Raw genomic sequence first — 20371 nt, forward strand, 5'->3', positions numbered from 1 at the left:
CATTTTGTCTCAAGTTTACATAAAGCTACATAGATGGTAAATCTTTCCTAACATTTCTTTATTCCACTGTCTTGTGTTTTCATGTTGAAAATACTTCTGCTTTTTCCTCTTGAGTGCCAACTTCTTACTAGAATGACTTCTTAATGTAATATGTTTACCTGGAATGTATTTTAACTATTTTTGTATAGTGTAAACTGAAACATGCACATTTTGTACATTGTGCTTTTTTTGATGTGGAACATATGCAGTGTGATCCAGTTTTTCCATCATTTGGTTGTGTGGCCTAGGAATGTTGGTCATACCAGACATTAAGTTAAAAAAATGAAAAAAGAAAAAAAAAAAGACCACTGTTTGTTTTAAAATTTTTAATGTTTTTAGGAGTATGTGCTGTGAGGTGATCTGGAATTTGTCATTTTTTTGTCAAACTGTACTGCTCCTATTTATTGTAATGTAATAAAAAATAGTTATTGTGAATTTCTGCCCCAGTTTCCTTTTTCTCTCCAAGAACTTTAGTTCCATACCTTAGGAATGGAGTACCCTCTGTACTGCACGTGTTTGGCAGTTCAGTTCTGTTTACTTCTCATCCTTCCCATTGCCTGCCATGAAGTGCTTTATTGTGGCAGTCCATCTCCTCTGATGCATGCTGCTGCTGCTGCATTCTGTGCTCTGCAAGGAGCAGAGCCTTGCTTTGGGTGAGGATGCACCTCTCACTGCTGTGTGCTTCTCGGGCTGTACCATCTACAGCCATGCCCCAGAGCCCTTATTTCATTAGTCTAACAGCAGACTTCAGTTAGTCTACAAGTTGTAAATACTCTCAATAGCTATTCTGTGTTTATTCGCAGGTGCACGTTTGTTTTCTTCTATCAGATGCCTTCCATAAACTTACATAAAACATGAACAACATATTTTAGTACCGGTCGTGTCCTAGGTGGGGAAAAAAGCCTGAAACTGCTCCTGCTTCATAAAGTTACGATTTGGCCCTTTGTTATGTGGATCATCTTCTATCAGTTACTGAGAGGGGTAGGTTAAATTTTTTACATGGAGGTATTCATTCAGAACAGGTTTTAACTGCAACATACTGTAGAATTCAGCTGATGTGGAAGGGCTGCTCTTCACATCAATGTGGTGCTACAAACAGCACACTTCCTCAGAAGGTAGTATGCTAACTGCCCAGCGTTTTTCTTCATTCTGTTCTAGAGTTCATACATGTGAAGACTTGCTATTGCCAACAGTTTTACTGTGATGCAGTGATGACTTACCTATATTCCAAAGATCTTCTGTTCTCTTTCCAGTGTCGCGTAGTTCTTGGTGGGGGTAGAAACACCATCCAATCCTAGTAGACACATAGTTCTGGCACAGGTTTGTGCTAGTTGAGCTAGTCAATGACATTAGCTGTGGAGCAAACATCCACAGTCAAACTTCTGTTCCGGGGGGAAAGCATAAAGTTCTGTATTGCTGCTACAGCAGTTACGCAGTGTCAGAAATCAGTAGTAGCAGGAACTGTCTTCAGGGTCAAAGTGCTTAAACCACTCCTGTCCAAATTCACCCCCCCTTTCTGACTCCGCAGTCTTCTGCCCAGCACGGTGGGCAAGTGCCTCTGCCAGCATGACCCTTACAGAGGGGGCAGATGTAGTTGAAAATCCTTGAAGGCACTACTTAAAGGGAAGCAAAGGCCTAATCTGTATTTCAGATGGGTCAGAAGGATTAACGTTTCATTTGGTTTTAGGTTACAGCTTTTATTGTTCATTTTTTAAGGCTCTGTATCATTACATGGAAGTCATTAGCACCAGTTACTGATTGTCGTCACTGTAGTAGCGCTGTTTCAGAGCTCTGTATTTTCTGAGGAAGTACAAAGCTTCCAGCTCTTTTATAACAAATTCTCCTCGTGCAATCATCTGCTTGATCTTCTCCGGATCTTTCTCATCTTTATTTTTTAGAAAAGCTGCTTTCAAACGCTTTCTGAAGTAGTCTGCTCCTTTGGGATACTCCCTTCCGAGATACAGCAGCTTGAAGGAAGAAAAAAGAAAGATATTATTGGGCAGTGAAAGGGGTTTGTCTCGTTAAGGAAGGTGCTCGTGGTGTTTAAGACACTTACGTTTTTGTATAGATTTCTCACTTCACTTCTTAAATTGGCCATTTTCACATTTCAGTGACCTCTTTAGTTGCGTTTGACTGGGGCTTTTAACCTGAAGGATAATCAGTTTGACATTAGCCTTGCGGGGAGCAAGCACGTCCCAGCCTCCCGCTCCTCGGGAACAGCACGGGCTCTAACCATGCTGTCATCCAGCTGAGCCCCCTTTGCTCAAACGCTGATACTTTCTGCTTCTCTCTCCTGCTTTTGGTTAACTTTTGTTTCTTTCAGCTTCTCTCCCCACTTTCTGCCTGCCCTCCTCTCAAACAGAAAACAACAAAATTCCAACAGCCTTCAGCTGCAGTCACGCTTATCTGTGCTGCTTGTCTCCTGCTCGCTTACGGGCTTTCTACCTAGCTGGCAGCTTCTTTATCTGCGATCTGCTAAAGCAATACTCATACCTGTACATATACATACAGGGTTATATATATATATATGTATAAATTAGGAATTCCGACACGTTAGAAACGCAATAAACCCCTTTTTATTTCTGTAAACAAAAGCACACGGAACGCAGCGCAGGTTCCGCGGCCTGGCGCTGCGGGCAGGGGCTGGCAGTGCTTGCGGGAGCCGATGCCCGTGTCCCTGCCCTGTGTTCCCCCCCCGGACACACAGACACGGAAGAACCGCACTGGCCCGGGCAGAACGAGAAGGTCAGCATCTCACCCGCTTCACGCCGCGCCGTAAGCCCCGCCAACCCCGCTTTACGGCAAAGCCGTAACGAAGGGAGGTACCGCCCTTCTCCCGGTGGGGGGAGGCGGTGGGAGGAAGGACGCACGCCATTGGTGTCGGGAAGCACGTGGGAGGCGGGGCTGGTCGCCTAGGCAACGCGGCGGTAGCAGGGGCGCCATGGTGAGAGAGGGCTGGGGGTCTGAGTCTCATCACTTGTCCCTTGTCCATGTCCCAGGGCCCCTGTCTCAGAGGGCCGGGGTTGCTGCCACCCGACCCCGGGGACAGAGCTGCCGGCACTGGCCGGGAGAAAGCGGTCTGCTGGGGAAGGCCGCGGAGCTGCACCTGCTCCTTCAGCTGCTGCTGTGGGCAGTAGCAGGCTCTGCCCATGCGGTGGGCGCGGGGCGTGCCAGTGCCGATGCCGATGCCGGTGCCGATGCCGGTGCCGGTGCTGCCACAGGGCTCTGGGCTCCTGTGGGTAAAGAGAGAAGGACGGTAACTGGTATCTTGAGGCACTGGTTAGGTCAGGGAGTGGGTAAGGGTGGACGGAGGTGTTCCATGTTGGCTACTGAAGTACCGTTATATGGAAAAAAAGGATTTAACACTGAAAACAAATCACGTGTAGGGCATGTTAACTTTCCTGCAACCCTCCTTGTGCTGTGGTTTGGTGCTGTGGCTGCTTAGTGTGAAGTGCAGCTCGGAGGCAGCTACACCTTAGTGGTCAGAATAGCTCTACACTAACAAACTTCACGTTTCTTTTCTCCAGCCCGCAGGGAGTGGATTCATGTGGGTAATTAATCACACTGAGGTTGTGTAAAATCACCTGGCAATGCACAGAAAGGGTAATTGGTAAATCAAGTAAGAGGTTGACTCTTGGGTGTTTGGTTTTCTAGGGTCTGTCATTTCCTGTTGTCTTTTGGAGAAGTCCCCTAAATTGCATGTTTTCAAATGCAGTTTTCCTTGAATGACAAAAACCTCAGTGGGTTTCTGTGTCCTTCTAGGTCATTGCATGATGTAATATAATGTTACTAGGAATAGCACATGGCATAAATTGATGAGTTCAGAAAACACTGAAAACACTTTTTTGACTGAATTATGTCTTGGACTATATTATGTTTGATATACATTTATTTTTTTTTAATCAGTGGGAACAAGTAGATACACTTCTGTAACCATAAATATGACCTATGCTGGTAAATTACGATGGTCCAGAGTCATGTGTTAGTGGTTAATTTTCTGCAATATTGAAATTATTGTCATTACAGTTTTTCAGTAGTTCATCTAATTTTACAGAACAGTTGTATTTGCTTGTTATTCCTTTGTACTCGATACCCTGTTCTCTGATACTCACCTTTTTATTTTTCTCCCCTGATCTTCTTAGGCTCCCAAAAAGAAAACAAAGGTAAGTAGTCAGAAATGCATTCTAGTTCGCATACAGCATTTTGACCCTAGCAGTGTTCATTTAGAGAGTGTGCCAGCACAATCCTGTTATTTTGGAAATTATATGAGTAAAATGACAAAGCACTTCATGGTAAAATCAAAGTAAGCATCAGTTACTTCTGGACTTAATGTCTACAAAACAGTATTTTTCAGAGGATCCACCATAATAAAGGTGTTGTGATACCTTGATATTATGCAAATGTACTTTTTAAAAAGAAAAAAATATATTTTTTGTTTTATTTTTTAATCTGTATTTCTTCTGAGCCTGTTGGTTAGGGTCAATCTGTAGCATCTCTTATAAGCAGAGACTGTGGAAGCTGGACCTGTTTAGCCTAGAGAAGAGCAGGCTGAGAGGGGCTTTCATTAATGCAGATCAGTATTTCAAAGGTGGGTGCCAGGAGGAGGGTGCCAGACTTTTCAGTGGTGTCCAGCAACAGAACAAGGGGCAATGGCCATAAACTAAAACACAAGTTTCATGTCAACACAGGGAAGAACTTCTTTAAGCTGAGGGTGGCAGAGCACTGAACAGGCTGCCCAGGGGGTTATGGAGTCTCCCTCTCTGGAGACATTGAAAACCTGCCAGGACGCGTTCCTGTGCGCAGAAGAGGAACAGGCATCTCCAGGACACTAAGGGTATGTGCCTTTTGCCAAGAGGCTGAGTACTGTTCCTGCAAACCTACCAGAGAGGAGGTGGTGAGCACAGCCTCTTGTATGTTTTGCTTGGCAGCTGCTGCCCAGGCAGAGAGCCAATGTCCTGGCTTTGTGCCACAGGCTGAACACAGAATGTGATAGGCGAGGGAGACTATAGAGAGAACTCCACAGGAAACTGTACTGCATAAATTCATGCTGTTGATTATTGTTAATTTGGTAATAGCAAAATTATCCACCCCTCCCCCCAAAATAGATCCTATTCAAACGTAGCCCTTTAGAACTGTGCATCTCACTTTGTTAGCTCTATGTAAAATTATAAGAATGTGAAAAGAAACTGACTAAAGAAGTGATTATGAGCAATTGAAACAAACAGGTTTTCCATTTACACTGAAAAAAAAAGTAATACAAAATTATTACTTTGAACTGGAACTGATTCTTCCCTGAAATATTGATGAGTAGAATTATAGGGTTTACTGACTTTCTTCTAGAAGAATTTTGCAAATAAATGCTTTGGTAACAAAAGTGCTAAGATGCATGCTAATTCTGGTGGGCGTACATTTGTGGTTGGCACTAACTTTTCACCATTGTTTTTGTTCAAGCTTTGTGATAACCTTTTATTCAAAAATACATTTACATTTATATTTATTGCCATGCAAAGTTAAGTGAATAGCTTCTGTTACATTTGAAAATACACTAATCAAATCAAAATGTGAAATAACAGTATTTGTAATGTGCTTTTTGAGTGATGAATGCCAAAGGGCTTTCTTAATTATTTCTAAGTTCACTCTCAACTGGGTTACTTGTAACAATATTTACCAAATTATTAGGAATACTCGGGCAGAGTGGATGGGAAGAAGTCATAACACCGTTGTGTTCATTTGCAGCTGTCTGGATTTAAGTCCTCTTTTTTTGTCTCGCCCAGCTTTGTTGGAACTCTTTCTTTATTCCAAGATGGGTACTATGCTACTGTGCTGGTTTGGCACCTTTCTGTACCTGTTTCTCTTCAGAAGAGAAGCATAAGATTCCAAATAGATCCCTGAATACTGTGAATTATAGGACAAAAATAAGTGTTTTATTTTGGTTAGTCTGTTACACGACAGTAGATTTTGTATGTTACTTACATTGTCTTTTTAAATGTATACCTAGACCACAAAAAATTAAGAAGGAAGGTAATTTTTGAGAACCCCAAATTTAAAATACAGCTATTTTAGGATTAGCCTAGTGGTTAACCAGTTAACTGTCTTGAGTTGCCATGAGGATTTTATGACAGAAAAGAGAACTCTTTGCTAGTCATCTTGTGAACTGGATGCTTCCAAATGCCAGAGTTTCCTATTTTCCAAAATGTATTTCCCAGCATTTCCTAAAATGTTTGAAGTTATAACTTCTGTTTTCTTAGCAGATCTACCATGTTACTCAATTTCTACATTAAACCAAGGGATTTGAATATTCTTCTATTGTGGCTGTGTTCAGGAATTTTATTTCATAAAATAATATATTAATTGAAAGAACACATATTTCATCATGAAAATTAGAAGAAAATTGAATTCAGTATGTGTATTGCTGTTCTGGAGTCCTCACTGAGTATGCAGGGAGTCCAAAATCTTAATTCAGTAATTACATTAGAAGGGCAAAGTTACAGAGGGCAAATACCTCCCAAAATGTTTTACAATAATATTGATTTTTTTTATTTGAAGTTAATTTGAAGTTTTTAATTTGAAGTTTTCTTTTAATTTATTGCAAACACTAAGTCTGATACCAAAAAGAAAGCTGAACTACAGAGATTACAGAGAGAAGAAGAAGAAAGGACGAGGAGAGAGCAAGGTACTGTGCACTTCATTTGAGGGAATATGATGGCACAAGTCACCTATTTTAAATAAATGAGCAGATAGTAATTTCCTAAATGATATGTATATCAACGTCTGTCTCTATTTCACAAACACAGGTGATGCATTCCTCTTGTGTGCGACAACTTCTGTCTTACGTGTTACTGCATCTCACTTTCCTTAGAGCCGTACTTTTTTCCTCTAGCTATTTCTACTGCAATTAAGAACTTTGGAAGGAGGAACTGAATTTTTGTTTTGTTTTGGGTTTATTTTCCTCCTCTCTTTTAATATTGCCTTTTGGAATACTCTCAACAAGCTAGAAAAACCACAAAACATTGCAGGTTTTTATTTTTTTTCCTCCCCCTTCCTCTCAAGCCTAGTTGTCAGTAGTCAAGAAAAAATTCCCTGAAAAGGATTTTTTCCAGAGAAGGCCAACACAGTAAGTCTGTTGGCAGGAGGCTAGCTGGTGTTCTGATGGGGTAGCAGTTAAGGTGACTACAGATTGGGATAGATTAAAGTGTAGTTTGCTTGGGCTTCTTTTGTCTACCGAGTGACTGATTCTTTACCCACTTCTTCAAGACCTTTCTATTATGTATCACTCTATCCCTTAAAATGGAATTCCAGTTGCATGGCTGACCTGTCCTCACCATTGGAATGTGTGCGCTTCTGCAGTTTAGCATCACAAGCTGATACCGCTGTCTGAACATCTGTTCCATCTTTTCTTCCCTTTCTGCCATTAATCCATCCTGGTGTGGGGTTGGGCATGCTGTGACTGCTAGTAAGTCATTACTAATCACTAATAATCTCTGTGGATGGGAGTGGCAGCTCTGGTGAGTGGAGGAAGATTTGGGAACTGCTGTTACTCTTGCCTCTGTGCAACGCATGTACTTGAAGTGATTTACATGCTGGGGGTGACATCCAAGCTGCTGTTTGGGAACATCTAGATTGATGCATAGGTTCTGCTAACCAGGCTGAAGGCTTAGAGGTTGAAAGCAATTTTACTTAGTACTCACATCCTATCGCATTTTCTAGACCCTGTGGCAGCAAAGAAAAGCTAAATCTGTGATCAGGAGTAACTGATCCTGAAGTGTTTCAATGAATAAATAGCTATAAGATTGGAGTTGTAGGAAATAGATTTTAGGAGAGGAGGAGAGTAACTTAGGACTGAATTATTTAGTTTCACCATCTACTTTGGATTAAGAACCAAAAAGGAGAAGGCACTCCTGTCACTGTTTCTGAGGGGAAAAAGAGGGCTTGCTAATGCTTTTCTCCCCTTGTGTTGACACAGGCTGATAGGGGTAGCACCATTGGTAGTGTGTTTTAGTACAATGATTCAAATTAATTGGGAAGATTTCTGCACAATATAAGATACACACTTATGTTGCTCATTATTATGGTTGCATTGTTATTGCAGCTAATAAAATAACTTGTCTGGTTTTATTAAGCAAAATATCATTATGCTCTTGATATATTTCCTGATTTTCAGAGGAAGCCAAAATTCAAGCTGAACTACAAGAAGCAGCAAGACTTGAAAAGGAGAGACTTGAACAAGAGATGATGGCAAAGCTTGAGGCAAAAGTTAGTTTGTACTCACTGAAAAAATCTAATACTATTTTTGAATTTGTGACAAGGTCCGTAAAACATTAGTAAATTAGTGTCAGAATAGAAATTAATTTCCTTATGTCCATAGTGTTGGGAACAATATAGAGGAAATTTTCTAGCATCACTAGGTTAAAATTAGTTGTGAAAAATCCAGCCAAGCCACTGCAAAGGTACTCTTGTATAACGTCCCACAAATGGAGAGGGTGGTGAGCTGGATTAGGTAAAACATAATGCACACAAAGTCAAAGGAAACGGGGCTGATTTTTTTTTTAATATAGTATTCTTTCACTAAGCTAATGTTTGGCTTTGTATTGATTTGATTGAGAAAAATTCCCTGACGTGAGATAGTCTTGCCTGGTTTTGGTACATAAAGATGCTGTGGTTAAATACATTAAATTTTGCCATATGTGATACTTCAGTTTAAATAAATCCCTCTTCTATTTCCACTATATTTTCAATTGGACGGATTTTTGTGTTCCCCATAATTATATTTGATACAACTGTGGCAAGAATAGTTTGGTATAAATTCTCTAAGTGGTTACATATTAGGGCAGATATGTTGATTTGTGTGTGCATGTGTATATGTGCATGTGTATTAGACTATGTATATTTACTTTTCTGAGAAGACTCAAATTCAGAGCAAAATGTAATTGGTAATATCTAAATATTTTTGTGGTTTATTTTATTTTTTAAAATAAGGATCTACTACATTTTGGTTTTCTCTTTTCCTGTTTTCCTTTTTTTCTTTTTTTTTGGTATCCCTTCCTCACCTTACCCCTGAAAAAGTCACTCCTGCCTGTGTCTCTTGTCCTTCACAGAATATTTTTTACCTTAGGAAGATGAGGAATTTAAAATAATACAAATTATAAGAAAAAAAAAAAAGAAAATCTTGCACACATTTTTCCAGCATATGCTTACATTTTTTAGTAGCTCTTCTTAAAGCTGTTTTCAGGATGATGATATGGAAGCTGTTCAAGTGAGAGGTTAACAATCACATGACACATTATGTTCATCATATGGTTCAGCAACTAATGCGATGACAATAACATATTATGAACTTTTGCAGTCTTCTCAGTTAAATGTTTTATAAAAAAGCAAGTTGTCAGTGTTTGTATTTGTTTAAATGATACTTGATTCAAATATCCCTTTTTTTTCTTTGATATAAAACAATTTTAAGAAGTAAAATATTTAACTCCTCTGTTTTATATATATATATATTTTAATAGGATCGAGAACGAAGGGAGGCTGAACTGGCAGAACTTCATTCACTGGAACGGAAGTTTTTGTCTGCAGAGCAGTGGAAAATTGATTATAGAGCACATGCAAAGGTAAGCTTGCTTTCCAAAATCTGCCCAGTGTTACAGAGGTTCAACAATGAAGAAAGTTTAGCTATGTCTCCATTGCAGTATCCAGGAGTTTCCATTTCTTGAGTTTAGGTGTGTGCTATGGCTCCATTTCAAATTCCAGCCTGAGGTAGTAACTGGCCATACTCACTCCTTTCTAGTACACAGAAAAACAAATTTAGAATCACAGGATAAATCACGTTAGAAGGGACTTCTGAAATTCATGTAGTTCAACATCTTGAACAAAGTAGGGCAAACTCTGAAGCTAGGGCAAGGTGCTCAGATGAGTTTTGAAAATTTCTAAGGATGGGGATGCCACAGTATCTCTGAGCAACCTTTTGTACTGCTTTACCACTCTCATTGTAACATTTTTTTTTTAAATACCATTGGCATTTCACATGTTACAGCTTGTGATCATTGCCTAATTGTCATGAGGCATCATCCCTGTGCATCTCTAAAGAAAGCTTGACCTGTCTTCTCTATACTCCTCTGTAGGTACTGGGGGATTGCATTTGTTAGTCCAGACTAGCAAAGCTCAGCCTTTCCTCATGTGTCATTTTCTCCAGTACCCTAACCATCTTAAGATCCCTCCTCTTGCCCCTCCAATTTACCACTTTTTCTCTGGTACTGAGGGACACAAAACTGGATGCAGCGCTGCAGGTATGGCCTCAGGAGCCCTGCAGAGGGAACGTTCCTAGGCTTGCTGCTTACACTCTTCATGGTATAGCCCACTGTGCCCTTAGCCTTCATTGCTACAGGGGTGCAACATGATAACTGCACAGTTGCATCTTAACACTTTTGGATGATTTTTATTACCTTTTTCAGTAGATGACTGCTCTGACTTTATTATCCTTGTGAACAAGAGACACTGTTGGTCATTTTGAAAAGGAAGGGTGTTTCTGATAAGCATTTCTTGGAAGGAGGAATATAAAATTTTTATTTTTATTCTTTTAAAAGTAATGGGAAAATAGAACTATTATTTTAAAAACAGATCTTTAAATACAGTACTGGTAGATTATAGGAAATAGCAGTGTTTGTATTAGACTGTTGTTAAGAATATTTAAGGCAAAATACATATATAATACCAAATGCTGATTTTCCACATCCATTTCAGTTCAGATTAACAGATATATTTACAAATTATCAGGAAATTTGTCCTTTTTCTCAAGGCGCAAGTGCTGCCATTTTTAAGGATGTGTTTTCCTGATGATGAAACTGAAGCTCTCCTTTAAGTGCAAAGATGTAAAAAACAGAAATGGGGTGTTTTAATTACTGCAGACTCATCAATCTTTCATACAGGAGTTTCCAGTGCCCTGAGCACTCACCTGTTACTGCCTTTTTTGAAGTCAGTCACTTTACATTGTAATGCAGTCTTCAGTAACATTGTGTTATTAATCTTCACAGCAAGCAGGGAGGTAGTGTTCCCTAATAACATCCTATATGTATGAAAAGAATTACATTATAGGCGATAAATTAAGCCCATGAGCCAGTGTTAGGCTCAGGTAGAGTTGAGTGGGTTTAGCCTGTTGCTGGGTTCTTTTTTCTTCCCCCAGCTATAAGAATGACCAATAATTGATTTTGAAAATAAAATTATAAAAAATAAATAGATAAAAATCTAGGATTTCACATTCCCACCAGAGGTTTTTGTAATAGCTGAATTATGCTGCTAAGGAGGACAAAATCTCTCCTTCAGAGGCAGAGAAAGGAGTAAAATGTTTCTAAGCAGCTTTACTGCAAGAGTACGAATTTCAGTTTTGTTGGCAGTTTGAGAGAGAGAACCATCTGCCTCTTCCACCTGCCTCGTTCCTCATTTGTGTTCTCAGTCATTTATTCATTCACCCCCTCATTTGTGACAGGTACTGAATTCATTGCTTTTGTAGACATGCAAGCTATACCTACTAGCAGAACAGAAACCACTGATAAATGATTGAGTATAAACAGCAAATGTTAAGTGGGCAGAAGTACCTTAACACAGTATATCGAAGTAAACCTATTTTGGTTTTGTTGCATAGTGATAAGCCAGGTGGTGTTACAGTCTTTTTTAGGTGCAGGTGTGATTGTATCACTGTAATATATTTGTCTTTCAGAATCCTTTTTCATGTAATAATGATAGTCATTTGCACCATGTGTCTCTATCTACTTTTCCTTGAACATTTTCTGTAGTGGGAGCATTACCTCAGTTGTGATGAAAATCCTGACCCAACTGTACTGCGGGAAATAAATACTTTCATGAGCTTATGGCGTGAAGATCAAAATAAGGACATTAAACTTGTGATGAAGAAAGGGGAGCAGGTGCTAAATGTAAGTGATAAAATGGTATTTTTCAGTTTAAGCTTACCAGAACATATCCTTAACAGCCCCCCTTTTTTTTTCATGACCCAGAAATTTTGCTTCAGTTTTTACATTATTTTTAATTACAGATTTATTACTCTGAAGAAGATGTCTATTGACTTTAAATATGCAGTGCGTTTAAGGGATTTGTGTGTAATGTTTCTACACTGAGTTCTAGTATTCCAACAGCCATCTTCCCTGCTACATACATTTTAAACAGTCTTGAACCAGAACATATAAGCTCGTGTCATATATAGATGCTTCAGTGGACAGCATCTTTATTGTGTAACACTTACAGCCAGTAAAGTGTCATGTAAAAGCAGAAGTTCCCAAAACACAAACCACCAACTGCTGGTGGATTGTCAACAATTTTAAGCAGTTTGTGGCTGCTTTGTAAGTTAGGATTTCATTTTAATTTATGCTAACTTAACAGTGGTTTTCAGTAAGTTAAATGGGGTTCCAGAATCTGGGGGTGAAATTTGCATGTGTAATACAAATTTCATTGAGCTGGTTTGGTTCTGAGTGTTAGATTTTCTGTCTTGCAGTGCTTGCTGGGTGCTGCAATTTTCACCCTCTGCATACTGCCTTTTTCTTTGCCAGCAGGGAATGTGCTAGTCCTTCCCATGAGTTCCAACAGATAACTCCTCCCTTTCCTCTCTGCTACACTGCAATCCAAGCAAAAAGCCTGGCAATTACCCACTTCCGCTCCTCGACACTTTTCCTTGCTGTCACGTCTTTCCCACAAACACATTTCTTCCCGCTGCTCTGCGTTTCCCATCCAACACTGAAGCAGTTACAGCTACTTCACATCCTCTAAACGTGCACTGCCTTGCACTGTATGCTCAGTAGCATATTCATGTGATACAAGAATATCGGCAATTTCATTTCATCCCTACTGGAAATGTAAGGTGATGTCAAAGATGGTCTGTCTTCTCTTGGTCTAAAACACCTGAGCATCCCTGGCAGTGTTCAAGGCCAGGCTGGATGGGGCTTTGAGCAACCTGGTCTAGTGGAAGGTGTCCCTGCCTCTGGCAGGGCAGATTGTTACTAGATGAGCTTTAAGGTCCCTTCCAACCCAACCCATTCTGTGATTCAGTATGATCCTATGCTTTCCTGTTGTACATGTTCTTAGAGGTTTTAGAGGAACTGTTAAAAGCTCTGAACTGTAGATCAGCAGTTCAGAGTTGACATGGACCACCTCACTGTTGAGGCAGACCACGTTAAAGGTTACAATTCTGCTGCTGCTTTGCTACACTAAATGAGCTATAGCACTGTGATTCCACAGATGGAAGAGGAATCAGGCCAATCTGGAAAAAAGGCATAAATATAATCTGATCCTCCCTTCATCTCAGTACTGCAGGTTACTTTGGCCAGCTGGGAATTTTTTAGTTCTCTACAAGCATTTAGATGTTTAGATATTAGCATGTAGTGCTAATAAGACAACAGTGTTATGGTAGAGTTCACGCTAAGGATTTTTCTGAGAATTAAAATGTAACTGCTGTATGTTTTTATATTGCTTGGTTGTTGTTTGGTTGTTGGTTTTTCTTCAAGATTTCATAGTTGAGATTATTACTTTAGAAAATAGGGTTCCAAAATAGAGTAATAAACTTTTTATTAGACTGAATTTTTGACCAACAGGTTTCCTCACATGAGCAATCCCATTCAATAAACGATCCATTTCATAAGCTAAGATTTCACAGCCCACAGGTTGAGGAATAAAGGAATTGGACTAGACAAATGAAAGCAGGTAGACTTGACCCTGGAATTTCTGCATTTTGCATGGTTGACTAATAATGCTGGCTTAGCGTGATTTCTAGAGATACAGTCAAAAAAGATTATTTCTATGACCAAGATACATTTAGGTACAAAGGAAGCAAGTTTGCCGTGTTTTTTATAACAGAACACACAGTATATTAAGGGTGATGTCAAATCAGAGATATTTGTCCCACATATAATGTCTTCTAGTTAATTGAGAAGTTGCAGCTTCTTTTATTGGATGCATCATCAAATCAGATAACAGAAAAAGAAATAGTCCAGTACCAGGAATCTATTTTGGAGCTGCAGAATCTGCTTCATGAGAAGTACAATGGAGCTACAGAGCACCTGCTTAAAGTAAGAAAGATTTACTACTTTGGAGCTGTAATATGGACAGTGCACACAAAGTTAGCTATAAGTGTCTTCTTGTGGTGGTTGTTTTTTGTTTCTTCTTAAACTGGCATAGAGGTTAGTATGTGAGCTTCCAATTTAGCATTTGAGTTTCCAAATCGTGTGGATAGCAGGTACTAGATTTATAATTCTTCAAACCTCCTGAAAATCTTAGGTTTACAGTGAAAATTCCCATCATTTAGACATATTATTGTGAAGCTTTGTGAGATTTGGAGATGCTGAAAAAAAGGGGCACCGTATTAAATTTGTTTCCTGTTTTGTCCCAGTGATTTAAGTAAAGCTAGTTGATTGTACAAAAATTGCAAATGTGAAAAGCCGGTCATGAGGTTGGTTTGTACACATTTTAATCATATGACTAAAATATTTTTAAAATTAAGGTCTTGGGAAGAGTAAAGGATATTTAAACAAGAAAATGAAAATGTACTTGGGAATCAGTTTTCTGGGTTGCATGCATAGATAGCAATCTTGTTTGCTATTTTAAGTATATTAATAATATATGTAAGTAAGTTTAGCAAAATACTGTTTCTGGAGGAGACAAAAAGGAAAAGGACTAGAGGAAATAGTGAACCAGTTGTATGTTCACAGTCAAAACCCTCTGCAAATTGAGACATTTTAAATTCCTTGATTGTCTTTACTGAGTTTAGGATTAAAATCCTAATGTAATTGTAATTTCATGAGTTTTGTATTGAGAAAATGATATTCTGTGCAGTGACTGTGGGATAGGAAGTCCATTATTGCTCAGTAAGTCCTTTTTTTTTTTTTTGACCTTGTCCTGAGAAGTGTTTTTGAGGGCACCTGCTAAAGGACAGTATCATTGAAGGGTATGTGAGATCCCATATTTTGCAGTATTTGACTGTCAGACTTGATGAAGTCAGAGGAAGAAAAAGAACATCGTTCAAATTTTAGCAAAGAGGTTTGAGTTTATAGCTGTCACATTTTAGTACATAAATACAATGTACATAAGCTTGGTATGGTGTACTTTTATTCCTATATGTTTGGGGTTTTTTCTTTATTCAAGTGTAAATGTAAGTAAATCAAAGTGATATAAATAAAAAAAAAACCCAACCATGACTTACTCAGCCTTTTTTCCTTTGTAGACAGCCTGTCTGTATGAAGATTCTGAAACTGGAAATATGCATGCAGTCATAAAGGATAAAAATGTCACTTTCTGTATCTGGGTCAACTTGAAGAAGAAAGTAAGGTATAGCATACTGAAATTCTTAGTTTGAAATGAGGCCTGGCCTTTTCTACCTAAGTTAAGTAAACACCAAGAAGCAGTTTTTCATGATCTTTTTCATGTTGAATAGCATTCATTCTACAGACTCCCAACTGATGAATTTCATACCAGCCTGTTGCTAAGGAAAATGCTGGTTACATCAGAGTTTTATTAAAGAACAAGAGTGGTTTATATCTGTCTCACTACAAGAGAGTTGCTGAGTTGCTGGATCTGGTCTAGAGAAGGGTAACAAAGGTGGTGAAGGGTCTTAAGCACAAGACTTACGAGGAACAGCTGAGGGAATTGGGATTGTTTAGACTGAAGAAGAAAAGGCTCTGGGGGGGACATTATTGCTCTCTACAACTACCTGAAAGGAGGATGGAGCGAGGAGATGGCTGGTCTTTTCTCCCAGATAGCAAGCAGTAGGACAAGAGGTAATGGCCTCAAGCTGCACCAGGGAAAGCTTAGATTGGATATTAGGAACAAATTCTTCATGAAAAGGGTGATCAGGCATTGGAACAGACTTTTTAGAGACGTGATAGAATCACCATCCCTGGAAGTGTTCAAAAACTGTGTAGACAAGGCCCTTAGTGACATGGTTTAGTGGTGGACCTTGCAAACCTGGGGTAACTGTTGGACTTGATGATCTTAAAGGTCTTTTCCAACCTAGCTGATTCTATGATTCTATGTACATACGTATAAATAAATTTATATATAAAAATACAGATTAAAAATATATATAATTTGTTTTTTAAAATGCTACAGTAGAACCCTGTTACTGCCAGACAGTTTTTAAAGGAAAACAATAAAAGCCATGCAAAGAATTGAGATTCCTCTGGAAGTAATGTTTCTTGATGTATTAAATAGTTTCTGAGCTGTTAATAGTTGCTTGCAAAGCGCTGAATGATGCTCTGTGCTCAGTTCTCTGTTCACAGTATCACAGTATGTTAGAGATTGGAAGGGACCTCAAAAGATCATCTAGTCCAATCCCCCTGCCGGAGCAGGAACACCTAGATAAGGTTACACAGGAACGTGTCCAGGCAGGTTTTGAATGTCTCCAGAGAAGGAGACTCCACAACCTCCCTGGGCAGCCTGTTCCAGTGTTCCGTCACCCTCACTGAGAAGAAGTTTCTTCTCAAGTTAACTAAACTTGTTAACTGTTAACTAAAAGATTCTAGAGTCTGGACGTGAATATGCTCCATAGTAGATTCTGAATCTAAAATAGTTTTTATTAGATTGCTGTTTAATTGATATGCTTTTCAAAATCAGATTTTTGAGTGGACTTCCTATTTCCACTCTGCAAATATGAGAAATAAATTGGTAAAAGGACTTCGCATTGGCTAAGGACCTGTTGCTGTAAGCTTTGCTAAGGTAATTAGGAGGGTGGATGCTGACCAGTGTCAGACTAACCTGCAGGAAGATTCCATCTGGGTTGATGTTAAAGGTTTCTGGCCATCTTAGAAATGTGCTTAAAATTTTCAAGCAAGAATAAAAAAATAAATGTAGCTTTGCTAGAAGATTTTTTTTTAGAACTTGTGACCTGATCTTATCCAAAAGTAAGCTCTGGCTTTGGTTGGGCAGGAATTGCAATGAACAACAAACTTCCATATCTGATGAAAGAACCCAAGTTCATAACTTAGACACTCTACCTAATTCAAGTTGGCCTCCTATGCCTGCTCTGAGCCTTTTTCCTGCACTGTCACAAGGATCAGTGGCTGTGTAAGACTATTGGTTAAGTCTACCTTTACATCTTTGTAACTTCTGGGGTTTTATGTGAAAGTTGCTGAGACTGATGTAACACAGACAGCTGGTGGCTTCACCTATGTAGGATTTGTCCGTTAAATTAGTCAGTTCTACCAGGAACGTGCTGTGTAAAAGAGCTGCTGCCTGATTCTGCCTCATTGTCATCCTGTCAGGTCAGTTATTTGTGCAGCTCTTGATCCCCTTAATGCCATTGCAGCTTTTCTAGAGGGGCTTACAGACAGCTGTCAGTACAAGACAGGAAGCATATCATGACTCTGTTTCTTAGATTGTGCCATGACAAAAGAGAATCTAGGTGACCTAATGTAGAACAGTGATTTGAATACTTATGAAAAAAGAAAAAAGTTATGCCAATCTTACTAGGGAATGTTATTTTTTAAACTCCTGTTTACAGGTTCAAAAGTCATGTGTTTTGTGATGCACAGCATGGATTTGATCTTCCAAAGTCACTGGCTGTGAGCAGTGTTGCTGTTCGCATATTGCATACTCATTATGATCATGTGTCTCCACTTTGGCTACAGTGTCCGAGTGTACCAAAATTGGAAGTCTTAGATAGCAAAGAGTTAATTCAGGATTCAAAAGATGATGTAGAAGAACCAGGAGAAGGAAACAAAGCCGATGAAGACCCCAGCATGCCTGTTAAAGAAGAGCCCAGCATGCCTGCTGAAGAAAAAACATGTGGTAGGAGAAAGGTAGGTAAAAAACCTCACCAAAGGATGTTCCACACTGATGTCGTTACCCAAGGGCCAGTTGCAGTGTAACAGCTTCTTAATGTGTCCTGTGCCTGAGTGAGCCAAGTTCTTAAATATTTTATACTGTGTCATAAATCTTCTCAAGGGGATGAAGAGATGAATGACCAAAGATTGTTGTACAGAAGGTAGAGGAGAGGTTTGGACAGGGTGGGATAGTTGCAGTGCAGTTGACATGCCTGCATTGGCATTTTGTCAGTAGTTTAAGAGTAGGATTAAGCCGTGAGAAACATCAGGTGCCATTGTAAAATATTTCTATATATTCTGCTTCTGAGAAACTGACAACCCCATAAAATCACTGCAGGGATCCAATATTAGTAAAAGTCACAACATGCAGAATAGGATTCAGAGTTCAGCAGGTCTTGGTTGGGCAGTTACATGACTGCTCTGTGTCTGTATGCTGAAGCTTTGCCCTTAAGGGCTTCTCAAACACTGTTGGCTTCAGGTGTTGTGAAAGTTGCTTGATTTTTTATTTTTCTCACTTTTTTTTTTTTTTTATTTTGGTATCATCTATGACCTATAAATAAGTGACTTAGATTCTCTATCTAAAATTTCTGCACAAATAACTGTATGACATCATGTTTTATGTCTTCTTAATATGTTTGGAGCCATAATCTTTGCATTTTAACTTTTCAGTCCCCAACCCCTTTGTAGCCAGTCAGTGTCTGAAATCCCATTTTTCTTGGTTTCTTTTTTTCTTGTTTATGTGACAAATCTTGTCTTTCAGCAGTTTTTGCCTATGTTTTTCAGACTTTTCTTCAAGCTCCTCATTTCGTTCTCTCTCTTTCCCAGGGCATACTCTCTTTCTCTCAATCCCATTTTGTGAATTGTAATGTTCCCTCTGAAGACACCACTTCTCTCAGCTGCTGCAGCCTGTCATTCTGTCTGTCTCTGCCTTGACTTCTCCCATATTTATGTGCATAAATGCTTCTTTCCCCTCACCTTCTGTCCTCTTTCTTTCCCCTCTGCCTTCTGTCCTGTTTCAGAAGATGTCTGTTCTTCACACACACTGGCAAGCACAGCACAGGGCACAGGAGGTGCCTGTGCCTCCAAATCTATGGCTGGTACTCTGAACTGCTGTTTGTCTACTGCTGTGCTTCCAGAAGAGTCTGCTGTGACAGGGTTGAATTTGTATCTGGCTGGAAATTTAGCTGGATATCTATGATAATGTTTTGAAAATAGAAAGCAGTGTAAGATTATACGTAAAGGCACAGGCTAGAACTGCAAGTGGGGGTTTTGGCAGAGTTCCAGCATGGCTTTGGATTCAACATTAGCTTAAGTTTTGTTTGTGTCACTTCTAGCTGTAAAGTCAGCATAAACAGAATTTTTGAGTGCACATGCTGCTGAAAGGGTTAAGTGCTTGCATGGTACTTTGGGAACTCAAGGTGGAATTTGCTGTGGAAATGAATTAATTATGTTTATTTATATATCCAGTTCCAGTCTTGGAGAGTACCTTTAATCAAAATTATTTTTGCTTACTGGGTAGGAAATGATTTCTCCTAAAAACCTTGACCCAGTAGCAAGATTGTTGCTGGAGGAGAGGAACTGTACTCTTTCTCCTTGGACCTCCTTGAAGGAGGTGGTGCCTCTTTTTTACTGAGTATAGGCATATATATGTCTCTGACTAATGAAAAAATGTCTTTTGCTTTTATATAGAGCGTTGTCTCATTCCAAGAAAACAACAGTAGCATAGCTGATGTAAATGAGACAGGAGAGGAAGCTGAGAAGAAATCAGAAATCGCGGATAAATCATCACTATCACTAGGTATTTGGTTAGTTTTATGTGAAGATTGCAAAAGTACTTATTCTAAGCATTTCATATACGGAAACATCGTGATAAAGATTTTCATGTGAAAAATAATGTTTATAAGTATATTGATGTAAATTAATATACAGTGTTAGGATGTATATCAATACAGTGTAATGATACATGAAACAATATGATTTATATAATATATAGAATGAAATATATAAAAATATACAAAAAATACATATTTCAATGTACAATATATCAATTATATATTGAGGGTAGATTTAGGTTGGATATTAGGAAAAAAATCTTCATTATGAGGCTGTTGAGGCCCTGGCACAGGTTGCCCAGAGAAGCTGTGGCTGCCCCATTCCTGGCAGTGTTCAAGGCTGGGTTGGGCAGGGCGTTGGGAGACATGAGCTAGTGGAAGGTGTCCCTGCCCATGGCAGGGGGTTTGGAACCAGATCATCTTAAGGTCTTTTCCAACCCAAACCATTCTATGATTCAGTGTTTCTGTGTTCTGATAACAGTTGAGTTTTGTTGACATTTCTATTAATGATTGCTAAATGCAGGAAGAAAATCAGCCAGGTAGGAAAATGGAATTTGTTCCCACACTTATTTATTATTAATTATTATTATTTATTATTTATTATTATACATGTTTGTTATGTTATGTATGGTTGTGTATTGTTATAAATATATTTATATATGCTTATGGGTGAGACACACAGTTTTTATG

General features: G+C 39.1%; 2 protein-coding genes across 7 annotated transcripts in view; one reads left to right on the forward strand and one right to left on the reverse strand.

The window, feature by feature from the left end:
* Nucleotides 1-412: 412 nt before the first annotated feature.
* ETFRF1 (electron transfer flavoprotein regulatory factor 1) lies at nucleotides 413-2884 on the reverse strand. Its single transcript, XM_061359957.1, has 3 exons — nucleotides 2798-2884; nucleotides 2096-2186; nucleotides 413-2006 (listed from the first exon to the last, which is right to left on the reverse strand). The coding sequence occupies exons 2-3, from the start codon at nucleotides 2135-2137 to the stop codon at nucleotides 1791-1793; spliced, it is 258 nt and encodes an 85-aa protein (XP_061215941.1). The 5' UTR covers nucleotides 2138-2186; nucleotides 2798-2884; the 3' UTR covers nucleotides 413-1790.
* A 3712-nt stretch (nucleotides 2885-6596) lies between these two features.
* Nucleotides 6597-20371, forward strand: part of DNAI7 (dynein axonemal intermediate chain 7) — a 28462-nt gene continuing 14687 nt past the window's right edge. For 4 of the 6 annotated variants that reach the window (XM_061360129.1, XM_061360083.1, XM_061360100.1 and 1 more), the window contains exons 1-8: nucleotides 6597-6712; nucleotides 8201-8292; nucleotides 9543-9644; nucleotides 11823-11960; nucleotides 13956-14102; nucleotides 15254-15357; nucleotides 17528-17825; nucleotides 19539-19647. In XM_061360129.1, the coding sequence (XP_061216113.1) occupies nucleotides 8269-8292; nucleotides 9543-9644; nucleotides 11823-11960; nucleotides 13956-14102; nucleotides 15254-15357; nucleotides 17528-17825; nucleotides 19539-19647 (922 nt within the window). In that variant the 5' untranslated portion in view covers nucleotides 6597-6712; nucleotides 8201-8268. Of the gene's footprint in view, nucleotides 6713-7386; nucleotides 7545-8200; nucleotides 8293-9542; nucleotides 9645-11822; nucleotides 11961-13955; nucleotides 14103-15253; nucleotides 15358-17527; nucleotides 17826-19538; nucleotides 19648-20371 lie in introns of all 6 variants that reach the window. The other 2 variants (XM_061360091.1, XM_061360110.1) reach the window with 2 other exon arrangements.

Source organism: Neopsephotus bourkii, unplaced genomic scaffold (assembly GCF_033783945.1).
Source record: "Neopsephotus bourkii isolate Nb327-2 ecotype Australia unplaced genomic scaffold, CSIRO-AGI_Nbou_v1 NB_107, whole genome shotgun sequence".
Lineage (NCBI taxonomy): Eukaryota > Metazoa > Chordata > Aves > Psittaciformes > Psittacidae > Neopsephotus > Neopsephotus bourkii.